We start from the raw sequence: 19,586 nt of genomic DNA on the forward strand, positions 1-19,586 counted from the left end.
TGTGATATTCCCATTCCTGGTCACTAGAGGAAGTAGTCTTTAGGATGATAGTACGATTCTGTTTTGTCTGCCTTCAAAGTTCAAGTTTAAGCTGATATGGATCAGCTTGGCAAAAATAGATCATATTTCAGTAAAATAACTGTGGCATAGTTTCTCACATATGTTTGGTACTCTGTTTATTATTACAATGGAATCACATTTCTATTTTATTTAGGCTATCACTGTTACAAAAGTAATATTTTCTCAGGTGAATTATCGAGTTATGATCACTGCCTGGGATAATACTTTAAAGAAAAAAAAAGGAAAAAAAAAACAACAAAAACCTCATATGCTCCTGCTTTCACCAGTCTTGAGAAACCAGAGACAAAGGCCCTGACCTGAATGACCCCACACCTTTGTATGCTGGTTAAAGATGCACCCTTTGAAATCAAACAGATCTGAAGTCAAGTCCCAGTTCTGTTACTTACTAGCTGTTTAATTTGGGCAAGTCACTTCACCTCTCTAAGCCACAATTTACTCATATACAAAATGAATATAATAAAACAACTTATAGAATTATCACGAAGGTGAAATGAGATACCTATGAAGTGTTTTTCACAATATGCTTTCAATAAATAGAAGCTGACTTGCTCATTTTTATTATTCTTATGCTAAGAATTACATTAAATAAACAATATTGTAGGCAGTATAAAATCAATGTCAAATTCTATTATGAAACTGTAATTGTATAAAAGTTCAGAAACAAAAGTCATCCATGTAAAATAAGTGAAAGGTTTGTGGAAGAAAAGAAGAATTGAATTGGACCAAGTAGATTGGATACTATTTGAATAATCTGAGGAAGTCATGAAACACTGACACATAGTAATAATGCTTGTCCACTCTGTTACAGTTAATTCCTAATGATTCTAGACATATGGTATTTTGGGCTGATAGGGAAAACAACCCTTTTTGCTCTAACTAAAGTGCTTTACCACATTCTTCCACATATCACTTTAAAGACTTTATAAAATATATTAAGAAAAAACTAGATGCATGAAATACATACTTTTAATAGCCGACTTTAAGCAGACTTGGTTGCTCAAAGTCACATTCTCTGTGAGGAACATACAGTCTGTATTTCAAACCAAGTTTGACCTGAAAATCTTTGTTTATAATAGATTAACACATTCAGTTCATCAATATTGGATCAAGACTGGAACACAGCCACTCTCTGAAATCACATTCCAATTAAACATCTACCATGCTAAGAAATGTAAGATACAAAGATGAAGAAGACACAATCTTCTGCTCTGATAGAGCTATACTTTAGTAAAGAAGAGCTAAATACACACAAATAGAGAGTAAAAAATTTCTGGGAAAAGAAAACAATTCTGGAAAAACAAGGTACTGAAATATAAGATGATTACGCCTTGTAAACATTCTATTTCTGGGAGCTGCAAGGCCAAAAATAAGCAAGCCCCACTCTTGCCTAATATACTCAGTGCTCAATGCTCGCCTTGAAATTACATTTCCCTCGTTGATGAAATTGAAGAGGAGTTATCAAAACTGACCCAAGTTTGGCCATTAAGCAAAATGGTTAACAACAAGAGCATGTTGTACCATGCACCTGTTTTTAAAGCCATCTGAACACAACTCTTAATTGTATTGTCCAAGGTTAAGTTGGAGTTTGGTGAAGAGGATGATAATTAAGTACCACATGCCTCTTATAAGTAATCACTCTATTGACTAAACCTCAATAAATATACATTATTTATTTATTAGTGATATCAATAGTTCTTTACATCTCAGCAGCCAAACTCCAGAGGAATATTAAAATATTTGAACTGCTTTGGTCCATTCTATTTCTCTGGAAAGTACAACTAAGCAATTTAATTCAGGCAGATATAAAAAATTACATTTTTAAAGACAGGATACAATTATCTGATAGAATTTGGAGACCTTCTATTGTTTAACATAAACATATCCCTTTTAAAAGCTACTTGTGAATGAATTAGGAATAACTTTCAACTAAGACCAAGGTATTCAAACTGAATTAGGATTTTAGATATATTTTTATGGCAAATTTAGTTACAAGCTGCTTCAATATGATGCAAGGTCTCTTAGCTGGAAATGAGAAACCCTAATTGAATGCAGCCCATGTTACTTTCGTCTTGGATAATACACTTCTCTTTCCTGAGCCCCTATTTCCCTATCCATTAAATGGAGATAGTGACACTGCAACTACAAAATGAGAGCATATATGGAAGTTACTGATATATCTAATAATTTGTTGAGATTATAAAGACAGAGATATGTACTTGATGCAGAATTAGATATCCAAAGCCCACATTGTGACCCCGCAGGGTAGGGAACTTATTTGTGATTAATAATATAGGTAAATGTCTTATTTTGCTTTATTTTGTTTTTATAATGGTAACAATTAAGGAAACTGAATCAACTGGAGATGAAGCAGAAGCAGCAACTGAGTTTAGGACAATGGATCCCAAATGATTGATAGCAGGCATTAGAATCACTTGGCACATTGGTTAAAACCGGTTTCTAGGCCTCACCTTCAGAGTTCTGTTTCAGTAGCTCATGGGTGGGGTTCGAAAATCTGCATTTCTAACAAGATCCAGGTGGTGCAGATACTGCTGGTCTGGAGAACACTCTTTGTGATCCACAGCTTTAAGGTAATGGAAAGGAGCAGCTGGAACTGAAGAAATCAGAGAAAAGCATCTTGTAAGCATCTAAATGGTCAGAAATGGAAAGGGAAGCTCAGAGAGATTCTTGAGAGGGCCCCAGGGAATGTCAATCCTATTTACAGGACAGTATGTCCTAAGCAGATTTCAATGACCAGAGGATGACAGACCTCAGTTTGTAAACTAAGAGAATCTTGAGAAAGGTCAATTTTGGCCTGGAATTGAAAGAGAAATAAGTTTTTAAAAAGTAATTTCATTATTAGAATTATAAATAAAATCATGCAACAGTAAGAACTCACAAATAAGATCTTGTAAGTAGAGTCAGCAATTTTTACCACAGAGGAAGAGAAGCCAAAAGACTGGAGATGGGCAAATGAAGTTCTATTTTTTGAATTATCAACAATATTTTAAAATATATTTATTGAGGTATAATTTACTTACACTAAAATGCATAAATCTTAAATATATACTTGGACAAGTTTTGAAAAGTGGATACACCTGTGTTATCACCCAACTCAAGATATGGAGCACTATTACCCCTGCAAATGTGCTCAAGCTTTACCGTTACTCCCTTCAACTTTGAGGCTACCATTCCTGGGATTTTTATCATCATAAAAAACTTTTCTATGCCAGTCAATTTCATATACATGGAATCATATAATATATACTTCTTTGACATCTTTCACTTAACATGTCTCTGGGATTCATCCATGTTGATGATCAGTAGGTTGTTCCTCTTTATTGTTGAGTGGTGTTCCATTGTATGAATGTACCATAATTTGTTCATTCACTCACTTGTTGGTGAACATTTGGGCTGTTTCTAGTTTGGGGCTGTTATAAATAAAACTGCTATGACCATTCTTGTGCTACATGTAAATTATACTTTAATAAAGAAAACAACAAATACCAATTATCTATTAAAACATCTTTGGACACTTTAAAAGAGCAAATAGTGATCAACAGAAGTAAAGCATATCACTAAGAAATCATTTCCTTTTTTGACGACACCTGCTGTTATGACTTTTAAAGAGCTATTTTGTTGAATTCAGGTTAATTCCATTCTGCAGGACCACAAGGGGGAAACTATGAAATAGATATACTGAAACTCTATGATATACCAGGCTCTTTGCAATAGCTGGATGTTTATAAGGTGGCAAATTTGAATCAATTTGACAAAACTGGGAAGAGAGTATGTATTCCCTAACTTAAGGAGTTCAAGAAAAGGTAAGCCATGATTCTCAAACTCAGCTGCACCTTAGGCTGTAATTTAATTGGTTCGGGGTAGAGTCTGGGCATCAATATTTTTAAAAAGCTCAAAGCTATATATAATGATCAGCCAGGTTTGAGAACCATGAAGCTAGATGACTATTTGTCTGAATGTAAATTAAATGAGAAATTAAAATTGAGAGGAAGACAAATGGAGATTTTAATTGATTGCATATTATATGCTAGACATGATGCTTGCTGTTTGTCTAACCTCTTTATTATAACTATATTAATACTTGAAATCTCTTAGCAGTGTCAGGCACAAAGTAAGCTCTCAAATGTTTCTGTTGTTATCTTCTCTGTAACCTTATAATGCAGTCTCCAAATGCATCCTAAAACATTAGCTTATACTGCAAGTTTTATCATCCCTACATTATGGATAAGGAAACCAAGATTCAGAGTAGTTTATTTTGGCAAACGCAATACATGGTAATTGTAAAACCGGGATTTAATCCTAATTTAAAGCTAGTATGCCTTCTCTGCCCATCAGGTCATATCTAAGACATATAGGTGTTCACAAAAATTAGTAACTTACTTAAATGACCCTTTCCTTTTTAATTGAACCATTTCCTTTTACCTGTTCTCAAAGAAATTACCTTAAATACAAATCCTAAAAAAAGTGAAGCCAAAAAGTAGACATCCACATTTTTCCTAATGTGGCTTGATAGAAACTCTTCTATAGGTCTTGACAACCTCTGAGGTCAGAGAGAATGGATTAAGATGGCCCTTCAGAGCTCAAAGCACTTAACATGGAGAAAGTACTGCTTCCAATGAAAACACCTCCCATAATAATAAATGCATAGAGAGCATACCTGTCACTTCTATGTAGTCTAGGACTTTAATTATATAATAATGTTGAAGGAAAGGAAGTCAGTCCCGAGGCGGATGGTCAACTCCTCTCAGCCAGGCTGGTCCTCTCTGAGTTTGCTTGTGTGCAGTAGATGTTTTGAATGTGTGTATTTGCTGCAGAAAAAAAAGGAAACATTCAAGGAATGGTACCCGACTCAATGAGCCTGAGTTCTTCAAGGGCAAAGACAACCTTTACTATCCCATTCAATCCTTACTTATGCTAGTATTCAATAAACAACTACTGCAAGATTACAATTACAGACCACTAATTTTCAAAAAGTATGTTTGTGTGTGTGTGTGTGTGTGTGCGAGACGAAGTCTCTTGTCCCCAGGCTGGAGTGCAATGGCTCAATCTCAGCTCACTGCAGTCTCCACCTCTCGGGTTCAAGTGATTCTCCTGCCTCAGCCTCCCGAGTAGCTGGGATTACAGGCGCCTGCCATCACACCCAGCTAATTTTTGTAATTTTAGTAGAGACAAGGTTTCACCATGTTGGCCAGGCTGGTCTCAAACTCCTGACCTCAGGTGATCCACCCGCCTTGGCCTCCCAAAGTGCTGGGATTATGGGCGTGAGCCACCCCACCCGGCTGCTTTTTCAAGTAGTACGTGTTCACTGAGCTGACTTAATGCAGAGCTAGACTCAGATATTTTCCTTTTCTGTTGCTAGCCAACTGTTAAAATATGACTGAAAATATTTTCTGAACATCATGTACATTTATAAACTAAAAATAGAGCATTTGGCCAGGCACAGTGGCTCATGCTTATAATCCCAGCACTTTGGGAGGCCGAGGCAGGCGCATCACCTGAGGTCGGGAGTTCGAGACCAGCATGACCAACATGGAGAAACCCCATCTCTCTACCAAAAACACAAAATTAGCCGGGCGTGGTGGCACATGCCTATAATCCCAGCTACTGAGGAGGCTGAGGCAGGAGAATCGCTTGAACCCAGGAGGCGGAGGTTGCGGTGAGCAGAAGGTTGCCGTGAGCCGAGATGGCGCCATTGTACTCCAGCCTGGGCAAAAAGAGCAAAACTCCGTCTCAAAAAAAAAAAAAAAAAAAGAGCATTTTACTTTAGAAAATATGCATATATTGGTCTTAAAAGTTACTAAAAATTAAACAAATATAACTGTCAGTGTCAATTTGGCATCCAAATCTACCCTACCTATATCAAGAAAGTGTTGCACAGTACATTTTGCAAAATATTCAGTGTATCTTAAGTACTCAAGAACAGTTCATTAAAGAAATTTTACTCACCTTCTTTTTACCCATTGGCCTTGAATTTTAGCAAGATAACCCTTATCTTAGTCACAAGAAGCTTCAGGAGGAGAAAGTATTAACATGTTTAATTTTTACAGATATTTTATATGCTTTCAGATATTCCTCAGGAAGTCAAGAGACATGCTGTCCTATGTAATTTTAGATTTACTAGTAGCCACATTAAACAATGGCAAAATAAGGATAATTAATTTTTCAATATATTTTAACACAATGTCAAAAATATTTCAACATGCAGTCAATATGAAAAAAATTGAGATATTTTAACATTTTTATTTCCATACTAAGTCTTCAAAATCCAGTGTGAATTTTATATTTATAGATCTCAATTCAGACTAGCCACATTTCAAGTGCTCAATAGCCACTGGTGGCTAAAAGTTACTGTATTGGACAACACACATCTAGAGTCTAACCCCCTTCTATCTCCAGTATAATCACCTTAAAATGTACAAAGTATATAAAAAGTGACCCAAAATTAAGTAGTGCTCTGTTAAAATGCAAGTGAAAGATTGAATGTTAAAAGTGTTTGGACGTTTTCTAATGACTAAAAGGGGAAATATTGTTATTTAGGAATGGCTTTGCAAATCTTTTTGACATTTTTCCATTTGCTCATTAAATCTTTCTGAGAACTAGGTTATTTTGGTCTTTTTCCCCCATCTGAGTTATTTTGTCATTCAATATTTATCTGCTGACAACTATGTGCAAAACATTATGCTAGATGGGCTGGGCGCAGTGGCTCACGCCTGTAATCCCAGCACTTTGGGAGGCTGAGGTGGGCTGATCACCAGGTCAGGAGATGGAGACCATCCTGGCTAACATGGTGAAACCCCATCTCTACTAAAAATACAAAAAATTAGCCAGGCGTGGTAGCACGTGCCTGTAGTCCCAGCTACTTGGGAGGCTGAGGCTAGAGAATTGCTTGAAACCGGGAGACAGAAGTCGCAGTGAGCCTAGATCGCGCCACTGCACTCCAGCCTGGGCAAGAGTGAGACTCCACCTCAAAAAAAAAAAAAAAAATTATGCTAGATGCAATGAACCATGTAAAATGCACTGCATCTCCACTTTCACAAAGTTTCCAAACTACTGAGAGGAAAAGAGTGAACATGTGAAAAACATGAAAATATAATCTCTGTGTTTTATTTTACTGTATCACTGTCAATTCTTTGTTTGCTTATCAGTCCTTCCCCAGTTCCCCAAAGAAGGGAATGGACTTTATCTTCTTACTCTTTTTCTCTATTTGTGAAATTCACTGTAATAAATAATTATGTTATTTTCTAGAACAGAGGTCCCTCCAAAGTACACTAAGTACATAAAGAAACATTTATCTCCTCTATGGGAAACAGAAAGACTTTGGCAGAGGAATTACCAAGGGCAGGCCTTGAAGGATTTGACAGAAGAGAGTGGTGAGGAAGTTTGAAGAAAAAAAGGAAATTTTTACAGATGAGAAAGTATGAAAATAGAGGAGTACATCACATATGATAGGTACTCCCTGCATACAAGTTAATGAAAAGAAGAGCCTGAATAACCTGAGAATATAATTTATGGAGATAGAAATGGAGGATTTGAGCAACTGAAGGGGAGGTGGTGCTGCATAAACTACATGGAAAAAAGTGATTGAGTAAGCAGTTGCAACTGCTAACGTTTTAAGGCAAACTACCTTGGAAGGTACCAAACATACCGAGCCCTATTTTCTTCTCTTTGGGATAATGTCTATTGTGTCCATTTAAGGACTTTAATGATTCTGTAATTTTTGTTAACATGAATTTAAGGACTTTAATGATTTTAATCCATTAAGGACTTTAATGATTTTAATCCATTAAGGACTTTAATGATTTTAATCCATTAAGGACTTTAATGATTTTAATCCATTAAGAACTTTAATGGATTAAAGGATTTTAATGATTCCATAATTTTTAATTAATATGAACAATTTCATTCAAGCATTACATTTATGGGTAAGGTGAAAAATAAGAAATCTAGCAGAACAACATGCTCAGCATGCTTTTATTTTACCATCATGCATAAAAAGGAAGACAAATATGCCAATGGTACACTTCCAATTTGTCAGAGCAATTTCACAGTATTTAAGCAATTTAGGAAAAAAGATACATCACTACGTTGTTACCAGGGAAAATTATCATGTAAGACAATCAATTAAACCACACTTTTGTAGATTATTTTTCCACGAAGGCAATTTGACAAGCCTAACAAAGATCAAGTTGTTCAAACTACGTTTCTAGGAATATAGTTTAACAGAAACAAGAACAAGTTGAAAACTGTTATGAATATTCACGTCTCTATATTGTACAGGAAAGTAAGACTGTTGTTCTTCCAAATGTTCCCAATTGAAATTAAAAGAACATCTGTACAGCTCAATTTTCACAATAGGTTTAGAAACAGAAAAAAAAAAAAAAGATTTTACTAAATCCTAATGAAATAACAATCTTTCACATAAATTAGGTCACAAAACAAGAAAGCATTCAAAGTTGCGCTGTTTTTCTTTAAAGAACCCTTGTCTAAGCAACATATTTAACGCTTTAACCCCTTCAATTCTCCTTTAGCAATCCTGAAAAGTATTTCTCCATTCATCATTATTGGGGAGTAAGTACTCCTTCCTCGAAGGCTCTTAACGTCAGCCCAGTCTTCACTCTAGGCCCAATTTTTACCTGGCCCATGCCTCTAGCCTTTTGTGTTCAGTTTCCCCTGCTTAGGGCACCCATCACAATCTCTTTACTTCTTCCATCCGTTATAAACTAGATCTCGCCTTTCACCCCATCTAGATGTGTCTCTCTTTAAATATTCTAGGAGTTGATAAAATGGCTAGGAAGTAGGAAGTTAGGAAGAAGGGGAGGGGCATAAGAGCTCTAGCGCTCTATTTTACAGGACAACTTCTCTGCCTCGGAAAATGACAGAGCCAAAATGAAAAAAAAACCTTGCTTTTACAAATGTTTCTGAGCTATCACTTTTTTAAGAGAGAGGATTGGGAGGCTAAGGTGGGCGGATCACGAGGTCGGGGTTCGAGACCAGCCTGGCCAGCATGGTGAAACCCCGTCTCTACTAAAAATACAAAAATTAGCAGGACATGGCGGCGCGCGCCTCTAGTCCCAGCTACTCGGGAGGCTGAGGCAGGAGAATCGCTTGAACCCGGCAGGCGGAGGTTGCAGTGAGCCGAGATTGCGCCACTGCACTCCAACCTGGGCACCTGGGCGACAGAGCAAGACTCCGTCTCAAAAAAAAAAAAAAAAAAAAAGGGAAAAGAGGGAGAGAGGGACCTTGGCAGGAGCCAATGTAGGACAGGTAGCAATAGAAAGTGACTAGAGGTGAAGGAAGAGCAATGAAGTAGCATAAATCACACATAACAAATGGCTCACTGCTTTTCTCCTCTGAGTTCATTAACGTCCAGTAACTGTCCACAGGGCATGTGCCCATTCTGCTCGATGCAGAGCTGAGTAGGTGGAACAGGCTCCCAAAGCTAGAAATCCAGGTGACAGCAACCAGTTCAGAGGCCCTGGGAATAAACAGGGTCCAAGCAGTGCAGATAAAGGCAGTACAATCTACAGTATCATTTGCTTGGCTTACAAGTAGTGTGAAGGATGGCCTCGTAGCATGTGATATTCCAGAACAGCATGAAGGTCATATGGAGTGGAGAAGCATACCCACCACCGTCTCAATCTTGAGGTTGAGAACTGAATATCCGAAGAAAAGAGGGTGCAGAAAAGTCAGCAAAAACAAAGCACAATAGAAGGCATACCCATTGCTGATGCCCAAGCACAGGTCCAGCAGAAGGTGGTAGGAGACCTTGTGCAGGAGTATTCCCAAGGGCAAATGTTAACCAGACTGGAACCCAAAGGGCCTGGGGATCTCTACAGGCTCCCTTAGTGGGCGACGTCTGGCTCTACGGACTCCTTCACGCAACAGGTAGTATTGCAGTGGATTTGGCCACAGATCCTCTTTAATAATCTCAGCAATTTTGTCGGACTCTGGAAGGCTGTGGTCTGAAAACCAGGTGAAGAAGCTGCAGATGAGGTCTTGGTTTCTGCGAATGAAGGACTGGGGTTCATGCCCCCTGCGCCATATAATTGGAGTAGAAAGAGACACCACTCGGCCGGAGGATCTTACCTCATATTCCTTGACAATCAGCTTGTTTCTGAAGTACGGGTTTCTTCTAAAGAAGAACTTGAACTTGCAGCCGGTTCTAGGGTGTCTGAGTTCCTTCACCTCTAAATTGGTTATGTACCTTAACATCTCTGCATCTTGGCCCCTAATCATGGCGGACAACTGGGGGTGGTTTCGAAAAGCAGTCATCCAGAAGCCCGGGATATTCTGAATGATGTAGTTCCTCCGCTCCAGGTAGTGCCGACGCATCCGCCCAAACTTGTGCTCCAGCTGTTGGAAGGCCCTGTCGGCCTGAGCATTCACAGTGTCCAGTTCCAGCTGGATGGCCTCCAGAGGGTCCATGCGGAGAGCCTCATGCAGAGGCCAAGGCCCTTCCTCCTCCCTCGCCTCCTCCTCCAATCTGTCTTCCTCTGCCACTTCTATTTCTTCACCTTCTGGCGGCTGCTCCTCTACCTCCATCTGCTCCTCCACTACCTCCTTCTCCGCCAGGCCTTCCTTCACCACCACCTCAGCGCTCTCCCCTTCAGCCACGGCTGCTGAGACGGTGGCGCACTTTCCTGTCTTCACCTCCTCGGCCTCGGTCTCCGCCCCCGCCGTCAGCTCAGATGCGGAACTCTCGGCGCCACAGATTTCTAGGGCCTTCTCTGCACCCTGAACGCCCTTTTTCAGGCTGCGGTCGGCTGCCATCACCACAGAGGCGGCTACCAGGCCCTCAGCGGGAGGCTGGCCCCCTTCCTGCCCGGCTTTGATCGCTACATGACCGCGACCCCCAACAACTCGGATCTGGGGAGTACCGCCACGGCCCGCGGGATCCTGGTGTACGCCCCCCTCCTCTGAAGGCGGTGGAGGCGGGAGCGCGACGGTCTCCGAGCCTCCCTCACCCGGTTCCGCCATCACCTGTGTCGCCTCGCTTTCTTCGCGGAGCCTCAGGTACTGGTGTGCGTCCTGGTCGCTCGGGACTTGGTCAGAAATAATGATGCTGTGGGTTTGGAAGGGAGGGGTCCTCTTGACCCCATCCAGGCCGCTCATGTTGCTAACAGTCGGAGCAACAGCAGGCGAACGCCCGTTTTCCTCAGAGAAGCCGAGCTCGGAGGTAACCGCCGCTGGCACCGCCCACCCTACAGTCTCACTAACATCTCCGCGGCGGTGTCGTCAGTACTGCAGATCTCACGGTATCGCGAGAACTTGCTGAGTCCGGGATTGGTTCCGCCGCTCCCTGCCAGCCAACCGGATTCTCCGGGCTTTATTTCTGTGAATTTACCCATAGCAACAGTAATTTTACCTACGTAAATAAATGTAGATTATGCTGAGTCTGGAAGCACTGACGACCCACCTTGAGACGCATCTAGAGACTGCCCCCAGCATGTAGGAGCAGTTGTAAAATCACAGCCGTAACAGTGCCTGCTCTCCAGTGTCTGAAAACAAATGTTTTTCTGGTCTTCACTTTTTTGAGGCAGGAAGGTAAATCTATTCCCTGTTACTCCACGTAACTAGGAGCAAAAGACTTCTCTTTAAGATTAATAGCAAAATGTTTCCCCCCTTCTTAGTAAAAGTGTCATAAAAATATAAAGTCTTGCCTCTACGATTACTGGGGAAAAAAAGCTACTCAGCAGCCTCTTACCACTAAAGCGATGCATAGCATTCATTGCTAATTTTCAATTTATAATCTGCATCAAGTAAGAGTTTGTGCTGCATAGTATCGGTAGGAATTAAGCCAGGATCAGTTTGCTAAATGTTCCATGCCTCCTCACTGCAAGAAAGAGGAAATGATAACTATTTCCAGCCCCAAGAACTTAATTTATTATCATATTTAGTTATGTAAGATAGGAATGTTTGGCTCTAACGAAGCATCTGTCTTTGGCAATCAGCTGAGTTCATTAGAGGGGGATGTCAATGTCTCTGGTTGAAGTGTTCCAGTTTGTTGACTTGTGAGTTAAACTGGTGCTATCTTAGAGAGTTACAAGGCCTCAGAGAAATATCAGTGGGGGGAACCACATACCACCATTTGTGAGGAAAAGCTAGTTAAAATAGACAACTAAGATGGCCTTGAAGTAGAAAACAAACTTGCAAAGGGCAACATGCAGCTGGTGGACTCAAGGTATAAAAGAGGCAAACGTTATTTTCTACTTAATTTGCTTTGTGTGGTAGTAGGCTGATGGCCCTCAAAGATGTACCTGTCTTAGTTATGTGGCCAAAGGGACTTCGCAGATATGATTAGGTTAAAGATTTGGAGATGAGAAGATGATTCTGGATTATACAGGTGGGCCCTATGGAATTACAACATTTCTTATAAGAAGGAGGCAGGAGGGTCAGTCAGAAAAGATAAGAGGACGAAAGCACAGAGAGAGGGAAGGAATGGTGGAGAATAGGCGTGGGAGGGAGGAAAGGGAAATCACTGTGTTGCTGGCTTTGAAGATGGAGGAAGGAGCCAGGATCGTAGGAATAAAGGCAGCCTCTAGAAGCTTGGAAGGTAAGGAAATAGATTCAATCCTAGAGCCTCCAAAGGAATGACAACACCTTGAGGTCATTACCTCTAAACTCCAGCACTATAAGATAATACATTTGTGCATTTTAAGCTATTAAATTTGTGGTAATTTGTTACAGAAGCAATATGAAATGAATACACCTTGGATTAAGGTTTGGTTGCATCTATGGGTGCCTCGAGTTGTTTCTAATAGCAGCCCCTTCTACCTTGCTCATTGCTTCCCATAACTTCCTGCCCAACAGCTGTGATGTATTACAGCTTGAATCTGTCTTTCAATATCAAGACCAGAAATATACTTAGGCAATACACAGAAAGACAAAATTAAAGCCAAAACATACCACAAACGTTATCTGAGGAGACTGTAAACTGCAAGAGGACATGTGGTTTTGTTTCCCTCTGTTTATGGAGTGCCTAGCACACTACCTTACACAGTATCCCATAGATTATTAAAATGTTAAACAAAGGAGCAAATGAGCAGAAAACAGTTTCTTTTGCTTGCGACTTGCTGCTTGCAGAAGAGAAGTAAGGGGCATATGGGTTGTCCCCCTGCTCTCCTTCCTATCTGCCACTGGCAAACCAGAGGGCTGCTCTATTCTATATAGTAACAGATTCCTACTCAGGAGAATGAATTTCTATATATGCTTCAAAGGCTCTAAAAGGACAGGAAAAACACAGAGAAAACAATTTTATTTTACAAATAAGTTTGTGTGGTTACACTGTATGACAAATGAACTCTGAAAAGACCAGCATATTTAGGTGAGTTTACATATCAAAGCCTCGGACTACCAGCACTGTATTTCCAATTCTTCTCTCCTTTCTGAAAAAGTCAAGGTAATCATTTCAGGCCTTACTTCCTTTCTGTCTACAGAAATATATAATGCATTCCTCTCTACAAGTGATGGAGCCTGTGATGCATGGCTGGAATTACTTTTGGTATAAATAAAAAGGAATAATGGAACTTTCCACAAAGCCTGTTTCTAATTGCCGTGAAATCATCTTCTATCTTGAACTGGCATAATGTCATTAGGCCTCAAGTGGAAACTTTTATTATTCCAATATGTCTTCTATTTTTTTAAGCAGAAAAGAGTGTCAGGCTTGGACCAATCTTAGAATATATGGCTTTATTTGTCAAAGAAGCCATTATGTAATTAATGTAATTAACACTCTTACCAGTAATGCTAGGAAAACTAATTAGGATCATGTAAGTATAATCAGGACTCTGCTGAATGTAATTTCCCCCAAATAACGTTGAGACTCTTTAAAGGAACTCTTCCTTCTCTTCTTATCGAACGTGTAAAGCTGTGATAAGGAAGATTTGAATATATAGAGAACGTGATTTAAAATTAGAAGTAATGAATCTCATGTTTTCTATATATTAGAAGAAAATTACATTAAAGAAGTGATTGTGATTATAACTATTCCTTGTAGGTGATGGAAAGCTCAGGTTATGATTGCTTTTGGACAAGTGCTCAGGAGAGGGGTCAGTAAAGGGCAAGGATTTTAGAGGGAAAAGCAAATATGCATACTTTATGTCCTATATTTTTTTAAAGAAAGAATCTTTGCTTGGAAGAAGGAACTCTCTAGGAATGTCAACATGCACCAAGGCTCACGTGCTCAGGGAGTTATTTTGCCATACAGGCAAAGCTGTGGTTGCTATTCAACATAGAATATTGTACTTACTATAGTAGGACTGTTACTTGTGGATTTTTTGTTCACCTTTTTGTATCTAAAAGGCTTAAAAAGGATACCTGTTTCTTTTACATGACACGGGTTATCCTGCTATCTGAGAATTCTCTTTCTAGGTAGATATTACACATTCTCTAAGACTTACCAAAAACCTGTCTTGCTTTAGAATGTGCTAGGCATTTTACGTGCACTGAAGTGTCAAATTTCATAAAAGAGGAAACAGTAACACTGAGAGGCTAACTAACTTTACCAAAGTCATACATAAAGTAACTGGTAAATTCTTTCTCCCTTCTCCTGAGTGCATCTTTCCTAAGTACCCTATGGCTCCTTAATCTTCCTCACCTGAATTCCTGCAACTCTTTTTATGAGCTGCGCCATGCAATTTAGCACTTAATTATGCTTTTCCTCTTAGTGACTAGTTGATTTATATGTGTCAGTCTCATCATCCCAGCATTCCAGCATCATCTCATGGGATGGGAGCATAGTTGCAGCTTCTTTTGCATTTATTCATCATAGCATGGGGCTCAGATTTGGGTAGATTCTTTTTGTTGTTGTTGTTGTTGTTGTTGTTGTTGAGATGGAGTCTCACTCTGTTGCCCAGGCTGGAGTGCAGTGGCACAATCTTGGCTCACTGCAACCTCCGCCTCCCAGGTTCAAGCAATTCTGCTGCCTCAGCCTCCCATGTAGCTGGGACTACACTCACTGGCCACCACGCATGGCTGATTTTTGTATTTTTAGTAGAGAAGGGGTTTCCCCACGTTGGTCAGGCTGGTCTCGAACTCCTGACCTCAGGTGATCCGCCCGACTCAGCCTCCCAAAGTGCTGAGATTACAGGCATGAGCCACTGCGCCCGGCTAGATTTGGGTAGATTCTTAACAATATTTGTTGATTTGAATAAAATAAACCAAATTATCTTACAAAAACAACAGTATATCTGTACTGGCATATTTTATTTGCAGAGGAAATACATTTTGGCTATGCTTCATATATCACCTTTTTGCACTTTAAAATATAGGATAAATTGGTCCATGACAGAGCATTTCTGTGGCAATTGACAATAAACTTCACTACCCCCAAAGATAGTTGAATCTTTTCTAATACTGTTCTATGGGAAAACATCTGCAAAAAACCCTGAGGTTTTTCTCCATAATATCAAGGAATCGTAGATTCTTTGGGAATGATTTCTCAGGTAGCAAGGAGTTTAGCAGAAGTTCAGACATTTTTGTTTTGCAGAAAGGTAGGTTTTATCATTATAATTAATGATAGCTTTCACTTATTTACTGCTCCTGATGTACCAGCCACTTTTATAAACAACATCCAGTGTGTCACATCTTTTAGTTGTCATAAGAACCCCATGGGGTAATGCATTTATGACCTTCATTTTACTCAATAGGAAACTGAGGTAAAGAGTGACTGTCACTTGGCCAAAATGATACAGAAAGTAATAGACCCATGATTCGAACCCAGAAAGTTTGTCTCAAAAGCCTGTACTCTCTGAACAAGTGTGAACTCACTTTCTTTTTTTTCTTTTTATTATTATTATACTTTAAGTTCTAGGGTACATGTGCACAATGTGCAGGTTTGTTACATATGTATACATGTGCCATGTTGGTGTGCTGCACCCGTTGCCTCGTCATTTACATTAGGTATATCTTCTAATGCTATACCTCCCCCCTCCCCCCACCTCACGACAGGCCCCGGTGTGTGATGTTCCCCACCCTGTGTCCAAGTGTTCTCATTGTTCAGTTCCCACCTATGAGTGATAATATGCAGTGTTTGGTTTTCTGTCCTTCCAATAGTTTGCTCAGAATGATGATTTCCAGCTTCATCTATGTCACTACAAAGGACATGAACTCATCCTTTTTTATGGCTGCATAGTATTCCATGTTGTATATGTGCCACATTTTCTTAATCCAGTCTATCATTGATGGACATTTGGGTTGGTTCCAAGTCTTTGCTATTGTGAATAATGCCGCAATAAACATACATGTGCATGTGTCTTTATAGCAGCATGATTTATAATCCTTTGGGTATATACCTAGTAATGGGATGGCTGGGTGAAATGGTATTTCTAGTTCTAGATCGTTGAAGAATCGCCACACTGTCTTCCACAATGGTTGAGCTACTTTACAGTCCCACCAACAGTGTAAAAGTGTTCCTATTTCTCCACATCTCTCCAGCACCTGTTGTTTCCTGACTTTTTAGTGATCACCATTCTAACTGGTATGAGATGGTATCTCATTATGGTTTTGATTTGCATTTCTCTGATGGCCAGTGATGATGAGCATTTTTTCATGTATCTGTAAGCTGCCTAAATGTCTTCTTTTGAGAAGTGTCTGTTCGTATCCCTCGCCCACTTTTTGATGGGGTTGTTTGATTGTTTCTTGTAAATTTGTTTAAGTTCTCTGTAGATTCTGGATACTAGCCCTTTGTCAGATGGGTAGATTGTAAAAATTTTCTCCCATTCTGTAGGTTGCCTGTTCACTCTGAGGCTAGTTTCTTTTGCTGTGCAGAAGCTCTTTAGTTTAATTAGCTCCCATTTGTCAATTTTGGCTTTTGTTGCCATTGCTTTTGGTGTTTTAGTCATGAAGTCCTTGCCCATGCCTGTGTCCTGAATGGTATTGCCTAGGTTTTCTTCTAGGGTTTTTATGGTGTCAGGTCTAACATTTAAGTCTTTAATCCATCTTGAATTCAGGTGTAAGGAAGGGATCCAGTTTCAGCTTTCTACATATGGCTAGCCAGTTTTCCCAACACCAGTTATTCAATAGGGAATCCTTTCCCCATTTCTTGTTTTTGTCAGGTATGTCAAAGATCAGATGGTTGTAGATGTGTGGTATTATTTCTGAGGGCTCTGTTCTGTTCCATTGGTCTATATCTCTGTTTTGGTACCAGTACCATGCTGTTTTGGTTACTGTAGCCTTGTAGTATAATTTGAAGTCAGGTAATGTGATGCCTCCACCTTTGTTCTTTTTGCTTAGGATTGTCCTGGCAATGCGGGCTCTTTTTTGGTTCCATATGAACTTTAGAGTAGTTTTTTCCAATTCTGTGAAGAAAGTCATTGGTAGCTTGATGGAGATGGCATTGAATCTATAAATTACCTTGGGCAGTATGGCCATTTTCACGATATTGATTCTTCCTATCCATGGGCATGGAATGTTCTTCCATTTGTTTGTGTCCTCTTTTATTTCATTCAGCAGTGGTTTGTAGTTCTCCTTGAAGAGGTCCTTCACGTCCCTTGTAAGTTGGATTCCTAGGTATTTTATTCTCTTTGAAGCAATTGTGAATGGGAGGTGAATGCACTTTCTTAAAATGAGTAACCATCATTGATGTTAACTTGATACAAAATTTTCTTCTGTCTTCCCTCTTTCTCCTATCCACAAGCATATTAATATAATATTTGTAAGGAAAGTACTCGATTATTTTCTTTCTTTTCAGAGGAGAAGCAGTTATTGATGATCCCCAAATTCAGTATTTTCTCAACTCTATCAGACTGAATGCCATCTTTTATAACAGATATCTTCTAAAAGAGTCTTTACTTTCCTTAAATGAAATTTATAGATAATATAACCTGCCTACACATGTAAATAGAAAAACATCAATATAATGACATCATAAAAGAGAAATAAAAGTAATTTATAATAGTGTCTATTTTGATATGTAAGGACGTTAACATTGCTTACACTGTAAGAAATAGCAAAGTTATTAGAAAGTTATACTCGTTGATATAATCACCATGGATGGAGACTGATATGGGTGTGTTTTACTTGTGATTCAAATACCTTGGTGATGAGGTTTTCTGAAATGGTGACCCAATCTTTGTTGAGTTCTATAAAAGAAAAAGGAAAAGCTCCCCTTGGTACATATTACTGTATTTCTTCCATTATAGGAAATACATTTCACATTTCTTAACCAGGATATGTCTTACAAGCACTGTCGGCCATGTGTCAGTCATTACATCATTGCCATCATCACTGCCTGAGCATGTGTGTACCAGGTTATTGTTACCAATTTCATTTCTGGACAAACTAAAGATCATCTGAAGAAAGAATATGCGCTGTTTGTTGTCTTAAAACTTTCCATTAATCTCTTTGGAAAATTCAAAAAAGTACCAACATCAAAACTTACATAATTTGTGTCTGGCTTGAATTAAAACTCTTCTAGACAGAAAAGTTGAGCACTGTTTTAGGAAATGTTGCATCATCAAAACACTTGATAGCAGAGAGGATAGTATTGTTTGAAAAAAATATGGATATTGACAACTCTGAGCCAAACTTTCAGTAAATTTTGTGAATATGAAGTTTTATGAATACCTTAACAATTTATTTTGCTTTTCCCTTTCCTTTCATATATTTCCAAGTATGATATTTTATTTCTGTCTAAAGCCTAAAAGAGTTCTTTTTAAAAACATAAAATAATTGTGTATAAGAATGCATCATGTCATAGTTTAATTGGCAGTGTTTTTTCTCCTTGTCTTCCTTTCTTGGTGATGCTTAAATAATACTATGTTTTACAATTGATGCCTCAAATTAGATGAAATGCCATAATTTCCTTCCTGGAAAGTTTATTGCACATTAAATCAGTGTAAACATGTTTAGTGTTTATCTGTAAAATGTTAAATTCTAGGCTCAGATAAATATAAATAGGTTTTCCCTCTGGGAAGGAGAGCATTTTTTGTTGAGGGAGACTTCCCTTGGATAGTATGATATCTAGCATCCATGACACCACCTAATAAAAGTAGCAACTCTCATTTTTTGCAATTACTAAAATTCGCATCTAAGAACTTCCAAGAGATCCTTAAGGAAGGTGCAGCTCCTGCTGAGATTGTCGCTTTTAAATACTTGCTAGGCATGTCATTCCTATTGATGCTCACTAGAGGGAGTAACTGGTCTTTAAGAAAGTGATGTATCTAGTCTATGATGGAAGAACTATGGGATGGTCTTTCAATATAAATTAAATACTTTTTTATTTAAATTGAATCACAAACTTTTATTCCCACTAAGCTGCAATTGTTACAATGTATTTTTCTCAGACAGGTTTAGGTTTATTATGATGGCTCCAATACTCAAATTGTGTTTAAGTATCTCATAGGAGCCTGCCTACAAGGTCCCTACACAGTCATGAATCTGATTTCAAGTTCCAGCTTTCCTACTCACTAGCTATTTGATTGGAGCTAGTCATCTTTCTGAGCCACAATTTCCTCATAGGTAAAATGGAGATTATAGTACATATTTCA

The 19,586-nt window shown here is 39.0% G+C and overlaps 2 protein-coding genes across 3 annotated transcripts in view; one reads left to right on the top strand and one right to left on the bottom strand.

Annotated features, from left to right (window-relative positions):
* Positions 1 to 8,056: 8,056 nt before the first annotated feature.
* Positions 8,057 to 11,364, bottom strand: TSPYL1 (TSPY like 1). Its single transcript, XM_055262074.2, has one exon. It carries the CDS (start codon positions 11,209 to 11,211, stop codon positions 9,895 to 9,897), a length of 1,317 nt encoding a protein of 438 aa, XP_055118049.2. The 5' UTR covers positions 11,212 to 11,364; the 3' UTR covers positions 8,057 to 9,894.
* Positions 11,365 to 11,394: 30 nt separating this feature from the next.
* The window catches only part of DSE (dermatan sulfate epimerase), a 167,589-nt gene continuing 159,397 nt past the window's right edge, over positions 11,395 to 19,586 (top strand). For both annotated transcript variants that reach the window (XM_055261950.2, XM_055261961.2), the window contains exon 1: positions 11,395 to 11,643. The gene's annotated coding sequence lies outside the window, so the exon portion shown is untranslated. The remainder of the gene's footprint in view (positions 11,644 to 19,586) is intronic.

The sequence above is a fragment of the Symphalangus syndactylus genome, chromosome 2, assembly GCF_028878055.3.
Source record: "Symphalangus syndactylus isolate Jambi chromosome 2, NHGRI_mSymSyn1-v2.1_pri, whole genome shotgun sequence".
Taxonomy (NCBI): Eukaryota; Metazoa; Chordata; class Mammalia; order Primates; family Hylobatidae; genus Symphalangus; species Symphalangus syndactylus.

Bases quoted from the DNA above. Each gene is read 5' to 3' on its own strand.
- TSPYL1 (XM_055262074.2), bottom strand. From the start codon at position 11,211: ATGAGCGGCCTGGATGGGGTCAAGAGGACCCCTCCCTTCCAAACCCAC.